The sequence below is a fragment of the Neopelma chrysocephalum genome, unplaced genomic scaffold (genome assembly GCF_003984885.1).
Source record: "Neopelma chrysocephalum unplaced genomic scaffold, ASM398488v2 Primary Assembly neopelma1_23, whole genome shotgun sequence".
Classification (NCBI taxonomy): Eukaryota; Metazoa; Chordata; class Aves; order Passeriformes; family Pipridae; genus Neopelma; species Neopelma chrysocephalum.
Genome location: NW_020897691.1, coordinates 8930290 through 8948953, shown reverse-complemented (window position 1 = coordinate 8948953; position 18664 = coordinate 8930290). Strand labels below are relative to the sequence as shown.

General features: G+C 40.2%; 1 protein-coding gene across 1 annotated transcript in view; it reads left to right on the top strand.

Moving 5' to 3' along the window:
• KIF25 (kinesin family member 25) overlaps positions 1–15370 on the top strand; it is a 41665-nt gene extending 26295 nt beyond the window's left edge. Inside the window, exons 10-15 of the mRNA XM_027686466.1 lie at positions 2301–2450; positions 3508–3684; positions 8750–8901; positions 11323–11520; positions 13816–13971; positions 15175–15370. Coding sequence (XP_027542267.1) covers positions 2301–2450; positions 3508–3684; positions 8750–8901; positions 11323–11520; positions 13816–13971; positions 15175–15332 — 991 coding nt within the window. The 3' untranslated portion in view covers positions 15333–15370. The remainder of the gene's footprint in view (positions 1–2300; positions 2451–3507; positions 3685–8749; positions 8902–11322; positions 11521–13815; positions 13972–15174) is intronic.
• Positions 15371–18664: the final 3294 nt, after the last annotated feature.

Genomic DNA, 18664 nt, shown 5'->3' with positions numbered 1-18664 from the left:
TTATATAGGTAAATATATAGTAATCTGGTGCTTGTTGAATCCCCCAACAATTCATTCTCTCCTGTGCCTACTTAGATATAATACTGCTTTGGCCAGTTTTAGCTCATTTGGGCTTACTGAAATACTGTTTTGGCTTTGGCAGAGAAGTTTCCACCGATTGATACCCAATTTGCATCTGTCTCTTCAATGTTCCAATCACCTGTCTACTTAGCTTCTAATCATATCATTTATATCCTGTCAGAAGTATTTTGTCCATGATGATTACTGTCTTCCAACAAGAAAATTTGATTAGCTGGACTATGGGAAAGTCTGACAGACTTCTAAGAAGACTTTAATTCTGTTTTTCCTGAGGAAAACTACAACCTGCAAATTTTTGGCTCCCGTTTTGGTTGCAAAGATTTCTTTGATTTTGAAGCAGAACTAGAAGTCTCAATAAGCTACAGGTGGCCAGGCAGTGTGCATGAGGGGTGGAATTGGCAAAATTGCTCATTATTAGTCTAGCTGAAAACTACTAAAGTTAGTGTGACCTTTTCTACTGACATAAATACAAGTAGAGTCATGTCAGCAGTGAATACTTCAAGAAGTCCTCGTTTCAGATTTACAGCCCTAATATCCATCACATTTAATTTTGCTGCAGTGCTATTTGTTTTCAGTTACAGTTATCTCATCTCCTTTACTTCATCAAATCTATGATTAGACTCCTATTTTATACTCTGCATCCTAAAATCTGGAGGGTCCTTACTATAGGTTTACTGACTGCAACTTTGATTTCACATCCCCAGAAAGGTCGCCCAGGTATTTGCTGTGTGGCTTATCAGCCCACATTTCTTTCTAACAAGAGAAAGTTTTCTAAATAATCCTCCCAAAATAATTGCTTCTAGGCATGTTTAATATGCAAAAAATTGCTGCAGTGGCCATGTAAATATTTCATGACTTGAAGCCATACATTTAAAACAATTAGATGAGGGGTGTTCATTGAAATATGGCATGTGCTTGAAACAACATTTTTGATATGAGGAAAAGCATTGCATAACCAGAAGCAGCTGTTTCAGGTCTGCCCACAGAGGAGGTAGCTTAGGCAGTGAAATTTTACTCCCTGGCAGAACAGGAGCAAGTCCATTCTTGTGACTCTCTAATAGAGCAGAAATTTCAGCAAATGGCAAAGTGCTTCTCGTGTATGGAGATTCTGCTAATGTTGTGTCTCTGAACAAACAAGATAGTCCAGGGAGGGAGTGGTCCTGTCAGCATAACTGCATGTCTTCCAAGGGTTTTGCTGGCACAGTTCTATGGTCAACACCAAGATGCTGGCAGGTGCTGCCGAGCAGATGCAGCCAAGGAGTACAATACAGTATCGGTCCTCCCTACAAAGCAGTACTGTGGCTGGATGCATCTGTGCCCTCCCACTTGTTTTGTTTAAGGTATTGACTTTGATCTGATTGTGTTAGAAACACACTTTCTAGATAGGAATCATACCTCTAAGTTCAGATCCCTGAACAGCACAGACATCCAAAACTGAGCTCACAACTGTGGGCTATTATTTTTATTATTTTCAGTGCAGTGAAAAAGGCAGTTTCAGAGCTCTGTCCATTAGATGTATTTACTTGTGTACTTCAGAAGATAGCGAATTGTTTCATAGATGCCTGTACCTCGGCACTAATGTTGTCCACTTTTCATCTTCAACTTGTCCATATCAGAGCAGTTCCTGCCACCTTTATTCCAGAGTAGTCATTGTGTGCATGCTCGTACTGAACTAATGCTTTTGGTTTAAAATTTGTGCCTCTTATTATTAGGGCTGTGTTCTCTGACTGAGGGCTATGACTGATGAGCCTGCTTGAAAAAGGCTGTGAGAGATGAAGAGTTCCCAGCTGTTAAGACACTAGTGCAGTGGTTTGCAGCATAGCACTGTAAGACAAATCAAACCCACTGATGGTTTACTTTAAAATGCTGTCCGGTAAACTGCAGTGGTTCACAAGCTGATTTACAAGCAGCTCAGTAGTGCATTTACTGGAAGTTAGGCAGACAGGACATCTAACCTCATCAGTCATTCCAAGCTAAGCATCCCTGAAACTTCTTCTTAAAAGCATCCCTTCAACTCTGCTTAAAAAATAAAATCTGTTTAGGTGATGTTATGGGCAATACATTAGTTACTTTCAGATTTTGAGATCTCCAGAAAGAAATCAGGGGCAGTGTATTTATTTTTTTGTTTCAGTTTGTGTTCCCAAATTGTTTGGGGTTTGACTTGCCACCTAACAAACACATTTGGTAACAGGAAAATAAATGAAAACCCTTTTAATTTTCAGGTACAATGTGTGTATCATGGCTTATGGGCAAACTGGAAGTGGGAAGACATACACAATGTTGGGACCACAGGTAGAGGGGAACTTTGCATTTGCTATAGAAGATGAATCAGAACTTGGAATTATTCCTCGAGCTACCAAAGAAGTGTTCAGGTAAAAACTAAGTAAAGACTTGTTGTCAGTGGTAGTCACCTTAAATTTTATAGAAAGAATGAAATAATGTTTGTAATGTATTTATCATTACAGATTTCAGCTTCAGAATGATTAATATTTATATCTTCTCTGACTGTTGTTTGAATTTTTAGTTTTTATATGGATTTCTAGTCTCTCTCCTGCTTAATCTGATTTTCTAAGACAATAAGATTATGCAGTCTTGCTGTGTGTTATCTGTCCATCTGTCTTTCAGACTCCTAATTAGCTTTTGAAAATATTTCAACCATAGTTGTGGAGTCCAAAAGATAATTAAGTTCTTACAAGTTTAGTGAAAATTGACAACTGAATAGATGAAGAGGATCCAGATTAGATCTAAGTCCCAAAGGATAGCAGAATTTTTAATCACAATCTGCTCCTGCTTTGAGAATTTTTTTACTTGAACCTAATACAAGATTGAACTGATGTGCTGCTATGTTATAATAGAAGAGCCATTAGAGGTTTTTCCAGCTAAGCCTGTTTCTTTTGGAGAAATGTATAAGCTAAATTAAAGATCTAGTTTTGTATGAGAATAACTGTCTAACTGTAAATACTCTCCTGAATAGACAAGCCCTTAATTTATTAATTTTCCAAGGCTGTGGACAGATAACTTCTTACAGATCTAGTTTGCCATCTCTGTCTGTTCATTGCTTGCACTCTGCCAGATTTTATACCCTGAGCTCTGAATGCAGAGAACCAGCAGAGAAATGGTATAAAAAAAATCTTGAGGCAGGAGGCTAGTGGAGAAAAACAATTTAAGTCAGTACAGCTGTTTGGAAGGTTAAATTTTATATACTGCTTCATGTATAATTTAACTGTATATTCTGATTCTTCAGCTTAACATTATCATATGGATGAGACAAAGCCACAGCTGCAGATACTTAATAAGCACTTTTATCAGATTGTAATTAGATTACAATTAAAGAGTAAATCTTTATTTACACGTTGCTTACTTGGGGTTTGACTTTAACATTTTTTGGCTATTTTAGTCTTTTTTTTTCCCCTTCTTTTTATTTTCCAGGCTTATTTCAGAAAAGCCACCAGGAAGTTACTGGGTTGAGGTTTCTGTTGTAGAAGTGTATAATAATGAAATTTTTGATCTTCTGGCCAAAGACAGTTATGGAAAAGTATTTAGCATCAAGCGTGATGTTGTCACAACCAGAGAAGGAAAGAGTGATGTTCCATTGCTTACGCATGAGTAAGTACATGACTTGATCCTTGCCATCCAAACGTGATCTGGTGTTAATGCAATGTATAGCTGTCACAAAATTGCATTATAGGCACGAGATTGCTTCTAAACAATGAGTCCTTATCATGTGCAAAAGAACAGTTCTGTTTCTGTTGGCTCAGTCTATTAGACTACAGTTCACTGCAAATGTCAAAATACTTCCAGAAATAACTGTACAATTAGTTTGAGTTATACTCCTGTGTTAAGTGCCTTCCACTCAGAACGCATGAAGATTGCTGTGTATTTTCTTGTCAGCTGTAGAATAAGAGTCACAAAGCACTTTCCATTTAGTCTTACTAAATGATAAAATTTACACATTGTAATAGAAATTTATGTACTATTTGTAAATTTTTAAGCAGCTGTAGAATGTTAGCCTTCCGTACATGCGTTGGAGTTAAAAAAAATTAAAAATAATTGGATTTTAAGTGATCTTTTAATACAAATATCCATTTTACTACTGCTTAGTGTTCTGTTTTCATAACTGGAGGGATTAAAGTTGGAATTGATACGTTCGTGTGTTAGCAAACCATTGATATGGTTTGAACCCATAGTTCTTGAAAACTGAGGTTCTTCAAACTAAAAGCTAAGAAGCAGCTAAGCTTCTAACCATTCACTTTTAAGATGTATACCTTCCCACCATCGGTGTAAGGTAAGTTTGATTCTTATTTACACAATTTGACACTGTAGGAAGAACTAGGGTATTTAAGGCTACAGCTGTACTTACTGTAATGCCTTCTTTTACTTACTAAGCATTACAAAGACTTGTTCTAGTACTCATGGGAATGATTCTTGGCATTATGTATGTGTGGTATACAAAGCAAATCTCTATGGTACTTTCTTGTTATATGTAAGACACCTTGGGTAATTAGACGTTCAAAATCATGTGTTCATAAAAATTCCTCTATTAACAAGAGGGAAGCTGTTTCAGATGCTTCATTTTACTAATGTTTATCGTAGAATGTCCTGAGTTGGAAGGGACCCACAAGATCATTGAGTCCAACCCCAGGCCCTGCACAGGACAGCCCCAAGAATCACTATTCCAGGGTCTGACCACCTCCTGGGTGAAGAACCTTTTCCCAATATCCAATGTAAACCTCCTCTGACACAGCTTTATGCTCTTCTCTTGTGTCCTTTCACTGGTCACCAGAGAGAAGAGATTGGTTCCTGCCCCTCTCCTTCCCCTCATGAGGAAGTTGTAAACTGCAATGAGGTCTCCCCTCAGTCTCCTCTTCTCCAGGCTGAACAGACGAAGTGACCTCAGCCACTCCTCATATGGCTTCCCCTCAAACCCCTTCACCACTTTTGTGGCCCTCCTTTGGGCCTTATGGTAGTAGTATCAACATCAGAAAGAAAAAAGTCAGGACAAACAGTACTAGTGGCACCAGAGAGGTGATGGTACCCAGCGGAATTAAACTACTGGACATCCCTCTGTGAGCACCCAACATGAGAACAGTTTCCAAAAGGAAACATTTCTGCTTGTGTGTTACAGAGATGTCTAGAAACATAAAAAAATGTCCTGCTTCTTGAGCAAATGATCTTTGTGAAAAGAAACATCTTGCTCTATTGAAATGTTTAGAGCAGCATTATAGTTTTCTAGGTTTCGAGGGGAAACATGATGTTTTTCTTCACTTCTCTGTAATAATTCTTTGTCATGGTCCAATCCCTACTTTTTCAAGGGAGGTTAGCAGTCATATTTGAAATGCATCTCTCCTCCATGCCAATTAAAATAAAATGCACCCTCAGTGGAAATAATTTTGTCTTGTGGGACTTAGTCACATAAGCAGACCAGTAGTTGTTTGTTTATGTGGGTTTATGCTATTGCCAGAAAGCCTTGATAAAAATACAAGAATGTACTGGAGGATTGAGCAAATATACTTTTATTCTACCTTGTGAGACACATTTATTGACTTATGTTTTCTACCCATTTAATTGCTCATGGAAAAGTGGGACCCCAGAGAAATTGTCAGGTGGCTTTCTTTACTATGGGAGCTATAGAACTCTTCTTTTTCTATGAAACAATAAGCACTGTAATATTCTAGGAAGGATTAACCTTTGTGTCCAAGGTATGCCTGCTCTTTGGTCTTGAGGTTAAATACAATTTCCAGAGTGCATGCTTCATTACACTCTGCAAGCTCCATAAGAGCATGGAATGAGTTAAAAGTGACCAGAGTTTGAAGTGATGAATCCTTTTGCCCCTTCTGTCTGTATTACACTGACTGGTGGATTTTTCTTTGTCCCTGTTCTTGGATTTCCCCAACTGTGACTCTACTCCAGCCTTTAGTATCTACTTAAGGCTATGCTGTTAAGGGAATGAAAAACTCCAGAAGAGGCTGGGAGCAGAGCCTAACTTGTGTGTGCTGAATCTTTCTTGGAGAAGCTAATCTTTTTCCTTTGACTAGAGAGGAAAGGAACCGTATGACATAAGAAATGAAGATGGGTGCATGTCATGTGGGCATGATGGGAGTTGAATTTTCCTGTTTCATCAGAACCTCTAAGTAATTTTTAATTATGGTACTTCAGTAACTAAGATGTTGGCCTGGCTTCAGTTCATTCCTGGAAAGTGCCTACTCCACTTCCCAAGGGAGCTTTGTATAGTTAGTGGGTGACCCATACCTTTTTGTAGGTTTTGGAGAGGGGAGAGGTGGGATGCAGTGGGACTTGTGCCATAGAGAAAAGAAGTAGAAGCTGCAATAAGGTTTCATTTGTCCTTCTAGTTAATAAAATGGCTGCTCTGTTTATTTCTGTAAATTTTAATTTATGTTAAAGGAACCTGGTGCCTTGAATTAAACCTCTTAAAACCCACTTATCTCAATCAGTTAATACTAAATTCTAATGCAAACATAAATAAAAATATGGACTTGTACTTCAATTACAATGCAAGCAGTGAAAAAGTTCCAATTCATAAGCAGGTTATATTAATAATTACAAAGAAAGGTTAATAAGAAAAAGCAAACCCAAACAAAGTAAGGGAACCATTGAATGAGGCCACCCAGCTGCCCAAAATCTAAAGTAAACAGCTGGTGCTTTGAATAAAAATACATCCTCATTTATGATAATATTTCATCTAGAATATATTGGCCTACTGGGTCTCACTGCCTTCTCCATATATCCATTAAAAGTACAGAAGTCTCTTTCCTGCTAACATGTTCATCTTAGTGAATCACAAAAACCTCAAGTCTCTTTCTTCTTTTATAGTTTGGTTGACTTTGGAGAACATTCAGCATCAAATTCATAACCTAACCACAACAGCGCTTCTCTTTGTAGAATCTAGTCCTGGAACGTGCAGCATATAGAGCATCATAAAGTCATAGAGATTATACTTAAATATTATTTCTGTCAGTCCTGCTGAGGAGCTACTGTGCCAAGCTCACCACACTAGGGATGCTGCTTCCCTCCAAAGCCAGCTGCAGCTGTCCAGGAGGTGACAAGCACTGACAGCACACCCTGAGGCCTGTCTTCTGCAAACGCTCATTGTAGGGTGGCAGCTCATGGCACTGACCCCTTTGATAGGGCACAGCAGCACCTTGCAGAACCCAACAGTCTGGTGCTGCATCCCAGCCAGGGCTGCTTCCCTTTCAGGGCGTCCAGTCCTGGCTGACCAGCCACTGGAGGATGCAGTTCAAGACTTGGAAAGGCAGGATGTGTGCCTCCTTTGACTGGAGGCAATACTCAGTATGAGGCTCTGACTGTAGGAACTAGAGCCACTGCTTCCCTGCTGTTGCCAGGTCAAACAACCAGGGAGACATCACCAGTGGCACCTCTACCAAGAGGTGTTATGAGGGAGGCCAACATGTGTGGCTCAGGATTGATAGGAGAAGTCCGTAGTGATTATTTACCTCATGCAGCCCTGGATACACAAAGAACTGCTTTTAGGTGGCTGCTTCTCCTAAGTGCTTATAAATATGGTGTGGCCAAGTGCTTTTCTGTTCTTCAGGTGCCCTTGCTTTATTTTCTGAGGAAATTGCTTTAGTTGGGCATAGTTTGTTTTCTTTTGCTCTCCTGTCTCTAAACTCTTTAAGTATGGCTCTTAACATAAAATAAGTTTGTGCCTGGGGGACCTTTAATGAAATCAGCCAAATCTAAGTAATGAAGACCTTGCCTTTTATCACATGCTTGCTTTTGCTGACTGCAGCATTGTGGAACCAAGCCTGTGGCCTGTCAGGAGTGTTATTTATGATTCTACTATTACAGGGCATTCAGTCACCAGGCAGTCCTAACTTGTACCCCCACCTAAAAACTATTGTTTAGGTGTTGTATCTTGAATGATTATTGAAGAAGGCAATGCAGTGAAAGGAAAGGGTAGGCAATCTTTCCTCATTTGTTTTAAACGTTGCAAACCTAGGTAAAATCATAGTGATTTTCTTCTTTAGCTAATCAGTTTATTTCACTTTCTGTATTAATTTCACTTTCTGTGTTAGGTCTTTGCCCTGTGACTGATAATATTTGCAGTGCTTCCTTTAACTGGAAAAGTAAACAGATAGTACAAGATAAAATGGTCTATAGGAACTTATGCCTATCTATTCAGACATTGAACAGTGGAATTGAACTTTTTTCCAGGGATTCTGGTTTTCATTCCAAATGTGAAATATGATTTCCACAGGCCCAGAGAAATTTTGGGGGGTTTTGCCTAATACTACCTAAGAAAAGGAGCTACCTCAACATAAACTGGACAAATCCACCTCTGTAAGACCAGAGATTCCAGCAATGTCTAAACCTATGTCTTCTCTTCCAAAGTGTGGAGATGTAGAAATTTCATTTGCTTCAAGAGCTGAGCTACAGTACCTATGGACCTGCAAGGCTAACAGGCCACTTCTGCAGCACTTTCAGGACTACATCACAGCTTTTGTCTTGAATTTTCATCTTGGACTATATCCCACCTGAAAAAATCTATATACAGTTGTTTGTGCAGCTCAAAACTGAGATCAGTATAGAGAGAAGAGCAGGGACGTGGAAATGCTGAGATTCTCATCTAAGTTGTCAGCTTTCTCATGTGATTTTTCCTGTGAGTCAGTTAAATATCCTTCTTGTTTCTTAGGACTGTTGAAAATGCATCCGAGTTTTTACATCTAGTCAAGAAAGGCCTACAGCTGAGAGTCAGGCATCCAACACTGGTGCATGCTCACTCCTCTCGTTCTCATCTGGTAGTGACATTGACCATAACCACAACTGTCTTTGGAGATAACTTTGGTAAGTAGGATGTTACTAAAATGCATCTAGAGCCAGTTGTTTTTAGAAAAACAGTGTGTGGACTGTGAGATTTTCATATTGCTTTTTCTTCCTATTTCCAATGTTTGATACATTCCCTCAGTTCTTTTCCATTTTTCTAACTTTTACATACCTTCTTAAATAACAGACCACTTGGATGTTTGAATGCTACTGAAACTTTGAGTTTCATAAAAACTTACCACTTTTCTTTACATGTCTTGACTTACAGAGTTCTTGGAGTTTTATAGCATGGAGCAACTAATGAATAAATGTTATCAGTAAGTCATAAGAGAGTTAAGATCTCAGTAAGATAGATAAATAAAGTAGTTAAATCACTTAGAATGAATAATTTCATGTCATACAAAGTTTGTGGTAAAGCTAACCATGCATTATAGGGATTGGATACGCTTTTGGGTGAGAAATAATCAAATTGATTTACCTGCTACCTTGCAAAAATGTCCATTAAATTCAGTCTCTTGAACTGTTAGTAATAGGTCACTGCATGAAAAGACAATATACTTGTCTTATATACTGTGGCAACATCTCTATTTCTACTTTTCATTACCACACCAAGACTTACCAGTTTATTGCTTTTGGGGTTTTTGGAGTTAACTTTATTTTCTTTTGCTTATGTTATAATTAGGCGCTCTGTTTCCAGTGCTATGGTCCATCTCCTTCATACTCTGCAACAACAGTATGATTTTAGAAAGTGGGAAATATTTAACATTTTTTCCCTTAGATTGCTATCAGAAATTAAACCACCAGTATCAGCAAAGCAGAACAAACAGTGTCCGTACTTACCTACAGGCCTTGCCAAAAGACACAGTTACTTCAGAAGTTGCAGCTCCAGTGTTTCAGATGTTAGCTTTAGGCAGCTCCAAATTCTTGTCAGTCAGACAGATGTTACAATTTTCAAAACTCAGTGTTGCACTGTTAGGTACCAGCCATCTTGTCTAGTCCAGAATTCCCTTTGCCACTTCTAATTGCAGTCACTCCACTGTGGCATGTTGTCTGGCAGCAAAGCTCTGTAGAAATGTGTAATTCCTGAATGCAGACTCAGGCTTTCAGCTCACAGCGCATGGATGAAGATGTGCCCTGTAGGGGGACAGAGCAACACTGCAAAGGGTACCTCACTGTGGCACTGTGACAGCACATTCTGTCTTGTTTAAAAGGAGAAGATCCTGATTTAAAAGCCAGGTGCAATTGTCAAATACCATAGTAAATGAAAGATTGTAAAATCTGTGGTAAGTTCAGCACCTAAAGCCAGAGTTGACAAACCAGTACTTTTTCAGGTTTGATTAAGGTGTTTTAGCATGTATTATCTGTCTTTTGAGGAGAGCTGTTTCTTAATTTTGTTGTCTAAAATTAAAGAAGAGACCACTTGTTGACACTGTATGGCCTGAAGCCATTTATTCTGTGTAAACCAACACAGCTGCTCTGTCTACACTGTGAACAGCCAGCTTGGGTTTTAGCAGCAGCCTACTTGGAGAAGTACAGAGCTCTGCAACACAACTCATCTACTCTTTACTCAAGTTTTGCAGCTGGAAACTTTGTACTATTCCAACTAGACTCTTTAAACACCCAAGAAGGTCTGTTGTCTCTATGACTTGTAGCAGAGTATGTGTCTTTTATTCTTTTATGTCTTTCAGAGAGAGAAAGAGAGAGATGGATGAAAACCAAAACAATAATTAAAAAGCAAAACTGCTTTGGGAAATCCCTTTTAAATATATTCCTGCTAAGCTAATGTGAAAGGAGATTTCCCAGAGAATCTGTCTTTGTCTTCCTTCTCAGCAGAGAGTGAAAGCCAGATGCTGCTGCTAAGGAAGAGGAAGGACAGTAGTAGGTAACCAACCTGGAGAAATGGGAGTTAATACTATTGAGGCTAATAGCTTAAAATGTGTAGATCCAGCAGTGGGATATGAGGGCTGAAGGAAGTCTAGGGGGAACAGCAGGAAAGGACAAAATAGAAAAGGCAGGATGAGGATTTTTTTTTTTTGCCAGAGCACCAAGTGATGTTTCAAATATATAGAATCGGACTTCAGAGCCTACTGCTCCCAAAGATCCAAAATCTCACTTTGGTTACAGTCAGTCTAAACCTTGAAAAAAATACCTCTTTAAAGGCCTTACTGAACTCCTGTTTCTTGCTTTCCACATTGTATACAACACAACCTACACCAAAACTTGTTACCAGCTAGTACAATCAGTTTGATAAGTAAAACCTTAAATAAGATAGAAAAAGTGATTCAGCCTGCCTTGCCATGGATTCTGACTTGTATATTGCTTCTGTTAGAATAGTCCTAAACAGCAGATACTGTACATCCCCTATTGATGTCCCATTTTTCCCCTATCTCAATTACCAGTGTCAGTGAGAAGCTCTCCTTGTTTGCTTTTTCCATTAAACAGGTACTTCATGGGAAGATGAACAAGCCAGTCAGAGACTAAATAAAGAGGTTTCCTGCACCTTTCCACAAAAAACGAGAGAGAGTAAATCTACCTCTTCCTCTGGAACCTCTTCACCAGTGCAAGTCGAAGCAACTGAGAAAATGAAGCAAGTCAAAACTAGACTGCAGCTGGTGGACCTCGCTGGTAGTGAGTGTGTCGGTAAGGGAATGTGCCTGCTTGTGGGCATGGATTGTCCCAGATCTAGGTTACAATAGTTGCCTTTAATTCTTTATGGAGCGGTACATGCTACCCTGCTCACATACCAGGCTCATTTAAACCCACAGATCCTGCCATAAAAAAAATTTTGAGGGCTGATTGTTCCAGTTTTACACTGGTACAGTATAACTGAAAATCTGACTGCATAAGCTTAAAATAAGCCCGGGGCGTTTACCCATATCATAAGTATATTATTTGTTCAAACTGGTTTTATTAGGCCTGTTTTTCTGCTCTGGAAAGTAGCATGTTTTTGTACAGAAATGTTTCAAGTGCATAAATTATTTAAATATTACAAATATCTGTAATAATTGATATCACCATGTGTAGGGTTTTCTGCCTTTTTGTGGAAATTAGTGTTGAAAAGATAATATTGTTTTTGTTGTTTCTTCAAAGCATTTTCCTCCTCCTGCCTCCTCTATGCACACAATTATTTCAAAAACTTGATTATTTCCTAAAGGACAAGCTTTCTTACCAAGAAAAACCATGCAGCCAAATGTACCATTCCAGAAATAATGTTTTGAAAACTGAACCAGTATTATGAAAGAGTCTTTTACTTTACTGCCAAGAATTCTTGCTGTTGCTCACTGTTAAACTTTTGTTCTACAGAGAAACCTAATATAATACATTATTTTTTTCATTTGCTCTAAATGCTGAAAACATGTAATTGAGCAACAGGCTGTGTGTTTGTTCTCTCAGTTAAACCAGGACAAACATTTCCTTGGGTTGGGGCTTGGCAGGCCAGATCCTTCAGTGAAGTCAGAAGAGCTGTGCTAACATCAGTGTTAGATGTGGCCCAGCACACACAGCAGACTGCCCTCTGCCATCAACTGTGCTGGTGAATTTACCCTGGTAGAAGCGAGGGCAGCTGTTAACTCATAATTGTTTTAAAATGTCGGCAAATCTAAGCGAGCAGCAGTACATCAGGCTTCTCACACACTTCAGCACCCTGCCTTGTTAGCTCTACAGTCATGCTGGGTCATTTACAAGCCAAGTGGTCCCTTTCTGGCAAACTAGGTTTCAGTTTGAAAACTCAGCTACATGCTTTTGTGGAAGTTCATCGAACCAAACGCAGATAATGAGCAGTTTAAAAAAGTACCCCCTCACCTATTTGCAGTTTTCTGCTTTAGGGTGATATCCGTTGTCTCAGGAGTCCACCTTTCCTTGAATAAAAGAAGCCTGGGGATGTCTGTATACACAGTGGCCCCGGTAAAGTTAGCCTGAGATTCATCCTATCACAGATTGTTGTCCACCCTTTGGCAAGTCTTCCAAACTGTTTTGCTCCGTGTCTCTCTGACAAGAGACTCTACCACTCTAACCTCATCCTCTCCCACAGTCGCATTTCTCCTCATTGTCCAGACTTCTGGGGTTTTTGCTATTACTGTGCCTTTCCACATTTGCCTCTTGAATTCCTCATTTGTCCTCCCACTTTGGAAAATGCTGCCCTATGGGAAAGACAGGATCTCTAGCAGCTCCCTGTACCTGTCTAGAGGTGGGAGAGTAGGCAGAAGAGGAAACTGTTAGCCCTATCTGATCAGCCCACTACTGTGAGCTCTGCCTAACATGGATCATGTGCTCTGGGTAAGGAGAAGTGATTGCAGATCACTTCTGTACCTCATCCACTGTCCTGAACAAAGCTCGAATTTGAATAATGTGATACTAAATGCTAATAGCAAATTTCTCTTCCCCAAATGGGCAGGAGGAATTAATTACTCTTAACTGCACACTCATCCAGACTGATCAAAGAGTTGAGCTTGCAGCACCTCTTTGAATTGGTGCAATGTGTTGCATAGACCAAACCTTTCCAGTGTTGCTCAGGGGCAGCATAGCTACATACCACCATGCTGGTTGGGTGGTAGAAGGACTGGTGTTTTGTCTTGTCTGATCTTAAGGTGTTCCTACATTCTTGGTTCCTTGTTCTTAACACATACGAAGCCAAAGTGCATTCTACAGATGAAGAGATCAACTTCAACATGAGATGCTTCAGACCATCTGTAGGCACTGAACCTTCTTTAAGAAGGTTCTTGAAAAGAGTAGAGTATTAAACAATTTATTGGCAGTCCAGACTGAAAAACCACTGTATCTTGCTTTTGGCATGGGTGGGCTGGAAGTCGTGGTTCAGAATTTGTGTTTAAAAATGTTGAGTCAAAAGTAGATGATACAGCAACAGAATTTTCCCCACATTACAGTTTGAAGCAGCTTTGCTTAGTGTTACCCTTGCCTTTTTCTACACTGTACCAGGTATGTCTGGAGTGACAGGGGCAGCACTGAGAGAGACATCGTTTATTAACCGCAGCTTGTCTGCCCTGGCCGACGTTCTCGGAGCAATAGCAGAGCAGCGGTCTCATGTCCCATATCGGAACAGCAAACTTACCCATCTGCTTCAGGACTCTGTAGGTGAGGGATTATTCTGACTTCTGTTTAACTATAGATTTCTCCTCCTAGTTTTCACCTTCCTTTGTTGCGTAAAACTAGAGGATGATCTTGTACTCCTTGTTTGTATGTGGCCTCTGTTCAAAGTCTCTGGCCGAGGAGCCACTGTGAGTGTGAGTACACAGTGAGGGTTCTGAACTCCTGAATTTGGCTAAACCTTGCTGTTTCCAAGGTTCATTTGAGGAACATCTCAATAGGATCATGTAAAGGTTAAAAATTGCATTTCACTGGTGTTTCATGTCAGGTACAGTTGACAAGTTAAACTTCAGTCTTTATCACTTCAGGGTATAATCAAGTACTTGCACATTCCTTAATATTGTGCCCTGTAGCAGTGAGACAAAGGAGAAAGATAGGACATGGTACTGTGCTACAACTTCTTTATGTGTTTGGGACACTTCCTCTTCTTTAGCTCCTCATCTATGCAGAAGCAATTTTACGGCAAGTGTTATTCCTGGAGTAATGCCAGATTTGTGTCCATTTTTATAGTATATTAGCCCATTTTTCTTCAGCCAGAAAATATTAGCCCTCATGCTTTTAATCTCCAAGGCATTGACAGTGAATGAGGTAATAGTTCTTCAGAGCTTCTGAAATACTATTAATTTTTGCTTAAACTTTGAATTTCACCTAGTGCTGGAGTCTCTACTGTGAAAAGGGAAAGCCAAAAAGAGAAGTCAGTTTAGGGGCTATGTTGTGTGGGTGCTGAGCTTGGTTTTAACCACGCCTGGTGTATGAGTTTGGTGACACTGTTTATGTCAAGTGTTGAAAATAGCAATTTCCTCCTTTGTTAGATCATTCTTGGAAAACTTCTGAGTCTGTTTTGTTTTATTGCCACACAAATAAGCCATTTTGCCATTGCCCCAAATTTACAAACATTTGGCAAAACTTAATGAAGTGCCCAGGCCCATAACGTACGTGCTGATTAACTGATGAAGTTATAAGGAGAAAAAAATCTAAGTTACAAACTGTGAAACACTTGGGGGTAAATATTATGTTGTTAGATATAGACTCCCCTTGAAGGGGCTGTCTGTTTTCAACAGCTCTCTTCACGAGCAGTCTTCTGCTTCATAAAAGCAATGGTAACCTATGCTTACTGTTGTGTAGATCAATATGTTACCAGTGTATAACTTACTGAAAATGAGGTAAATAAGTATGTTTCCCTGCTTTTAGGAGGCGATGCTAAACTCTTGGTTATGCTGTGCATCTCTCCTGGCCAGAAGTACTTAACAGAATCAATGCAGTCTCTGGGATTTGGGACTCGTGCTCGGCAAGTTCAGAGAGGACAAGCCAAGAAAAAAAATTTCTCAATGCCTAGTAAAGCAAAATAAAACTTAAGACTCCTGTGGATTAAAGTATTATTAATGAGTTCCTCAGAGTGAAATGTATATTGTTGTCCTAAAGCCATTCTTTTAGATATCATCTGCCAGATAAAATAAACAATCCTCAACATGGCATTAGTAAGCAATAAACCTGCTGATACTGTTCTTTCTCCTGAGATAATAGTAAGTATTGACAACAGCTGCCAACCATGGTGGAATGGCAGAGAAATAAACTGGGCTTTCAGACATGGCTTTGCTAGTGTGTTACCTTTGGGCGAGTAGAACTGAGGCAACAGAGCCCTGATTTAGGATGGTTCATTTCTGAAAGGCCACGGGTGCATTCTGTTTTCTCAGTAGATGACAAGAGTCTAAATATCACTCCAGTGCTTCAAAACAGCAAGTGAAATACTTCCCCCCAGCCTGGATTAAAATGAGACGTCATTTTGGATTGCTCTTCTATCTAGCACAGATGGGGTCATTCCTAATGCACTATCAACAGGTAGGAGTGTAAAGCAGTCTGTGAGCTGTATTGAATGGAGTTCTGTTCTCTGGTTTTAGGTGGGAAATAATGGCATTAGTGAGATGGAGAAAAATGAGTAAGGCTATATCTGTTATCCCTCTGGAATGTAGCTTAGGAAGCAAATGAGGGATTACACAACTTTCTGAAAACACACTTAGGTTAAATGGTTGGAACAAATCCCAGCTCTGCTGAGTTCACTAAAACCACAGTTTTGCCTAGTTTGGGGGTATTTTTGCTTCATGAGTGCTGAGAGGCCCTGAACTAAAGATCCTAATGGGACCCAACATGTAGAACTGTTTTAGTAGTACTCTGGCCTCTTGTTTCTCTTGCATTTCTGAAGCAAGTTAAACACATCACAACCTTGAAGCTGTGCCTGCAGATTAGAAGAGGATAACCATCCATCACACAAATAAAACACCAAGTAGCAGCTTGTCATATGCTATTTGTAATCCACAAGTGGCCTTTCACCCTCTTATACCAGTGCTGAGACAACATCATGCAGGGTTTATGAATGAAGTTACACGGGGAGAAGTTTCAAGGAAGTTTAAGCAGTGTTAGAGGTGAGAAGTGGTTCTGAGATGAGCAGTTGGGTTCAAATAATATCTAATGTGTTTTACCCACTACATTATTGCTCAGCAGAGGCCTTAAGATCCACTCCTAATTTTTTCCACCAGCAGTTACTCTGCCCCTAGGCTGGGAGAGAGGTCATTGTTAGGTCACTGCAAGAAGGCTTAAATTGCAGTGGCCTACCCAAAAGGCTGGAGTTTATAGTACTCCACGTCACTTAACCTTCACAAACATAAATATTTATCCAGAGATTATGTAGCATACTATTATTGGAATTTCATCCTTGAATATGTAGCAGCTGCTGTGTTGCATGCAGTGCTCTGGTGCTCAGAAATTACTATCCAACCAAGTAGTAACACTTGCTTTCCTAAATAATGTCATGAGGGTTAAAAATACTTTAACTTTACCTGATTCCAATGGTAACAGATGGTTACAAAAAGAATCTGGCCACTGGAACTCATGAAGCGGAGTGGTGGTAAAGCAATCTCAGGTGAGAAAGTGTCAGAGTGAGGAGTGTTAGCCTGGTAGGTGAAATGCAGGAGCAGTCAGCTTCAAGCTCATTGTAGTCTCTGGACAGCTAGGCTACTAAGGCAGCCTGGATTACAGCTCAAAGAGAGGTTAAGTGACAAGGGCTAGCTGATTCCACCAGCATCTGTAAATTCGTTCCTCAAGTACTTTAAGGATTTGACATTTCTAAGTGTTACACAGAAATGCAACTTGTCACGGGCTGAACTTTTCTCCAGAAAAACTGCTCTTCAAAACTTTGCATTTGTTTACAATCTTTATGGTAGGGGAAAAGCAGCAATACTTATTGTTAGAACAGAGAAGTAAACCCCTCAAATATGAGCAAGTACCAAAAGGATTAAGTTTGTACATTGACATTACCTCTGTGAAATTCTGAGTATGCAACATTCCCTATTCCTGTTTTCCTTGTCAGTGTAGCCTGTTGCTCAGTATATGACCTGCACAATGGAGCGTACAGGATATGCAGGGCAGCAAGGTTAACATTTTGTTCTAAGAACTTTCAGGTTTGGAATTTCCTGGGTTATAGAAATGTGATTGCTCAATCCCAGTGTCAGATACGATGCACTGAAGGGAAGAAGGATAAAGGTTGTAAGGGTACACAAGCAAGTAAGAGTGAAAGCTACCTAAGTCAGGAGAAGTTACTTTCAATGAAGTCCATGAGTGCATGGTGCAGCATTCAGCTGGTGTCTTGGTGTACTGAAGCAAGAGCACTCCCACCTACCTTCTGCCTGCTCAAGCTGGTCACTGGGTCACTGTTCTGGAGGCAGCACTGCTCCATATAAGGGGGTGCTCTCTCCTGTCCATGATCCTTGGTGCATGGACCTTGGTGACAGTCAACACATTAACCTTCCACTGCTGGGCTCTCATGCTCCTCCCCTAGACTCCAACTATCTCCTGTGGCCACTCAGTCAGTGCTCAGCCATATCACCTTCCTCTGCACCCTAGCTGGCTGTAGGAAGCTCCACAGAGTGATGCAAGGCATCACAAACCCCAGCTACCCATGGGACTGGCCTTCAGCACCCCTCTTGAGCTTATGCTGCTGCCTTCATTACTCCGCAGAGCAGCTGAGCAAACCATTTTACCAACAGTAGCCAGAAGCCTCCACCTCTTCCTCAAAAAGCCTACCCATTATAGAAACCAGCAAATACCAGAGAATTTGCTCTTGTGAATAGTTCAGTATTCAGCATCCTGGTTTTGTGTCCAGCTGGCCAAGGAGTCAATGGCACGAAGCTTGACCAGCACGGCAGCTGCCTGAGAGGCCTAGGGTCTCATACTCCTGCCAATGTATCCTGAACATGTTATGTAAAACTGGAGGCAGCTTTCAAACTCCACGCACCCCTTGCCCCTGCCACCCTACTCACACATCCTCTAACCTATAGGCCAAGCACCCTCTGAGAAAGCAGAAAATTTGGATCCAGTTCAATGACGAATGTTTGAGCTCCTGTCTCTCCCAGAACATGTGAATGCTCTGGCTTTTAAGGACATCCAGCAGATCTGGAGATAGGTCAGGTAAAATGGGACTCTGTCAGACCAATCCCCAAGTCCTAATAGCAGCAAGTGCTTATCTAAGGTAAAATACACACATACATGTACACACAGACTACGCAAAGGTAGCAGAGGCCTAGACTTCTCTAGAATCACAAAAACCTTCAAAGTACCAGTCCAAAATTTGGCCCAAAAGTACAGTTTGGTGCCCACACTTCACTGTCAGTTTATCATTACAGATGGA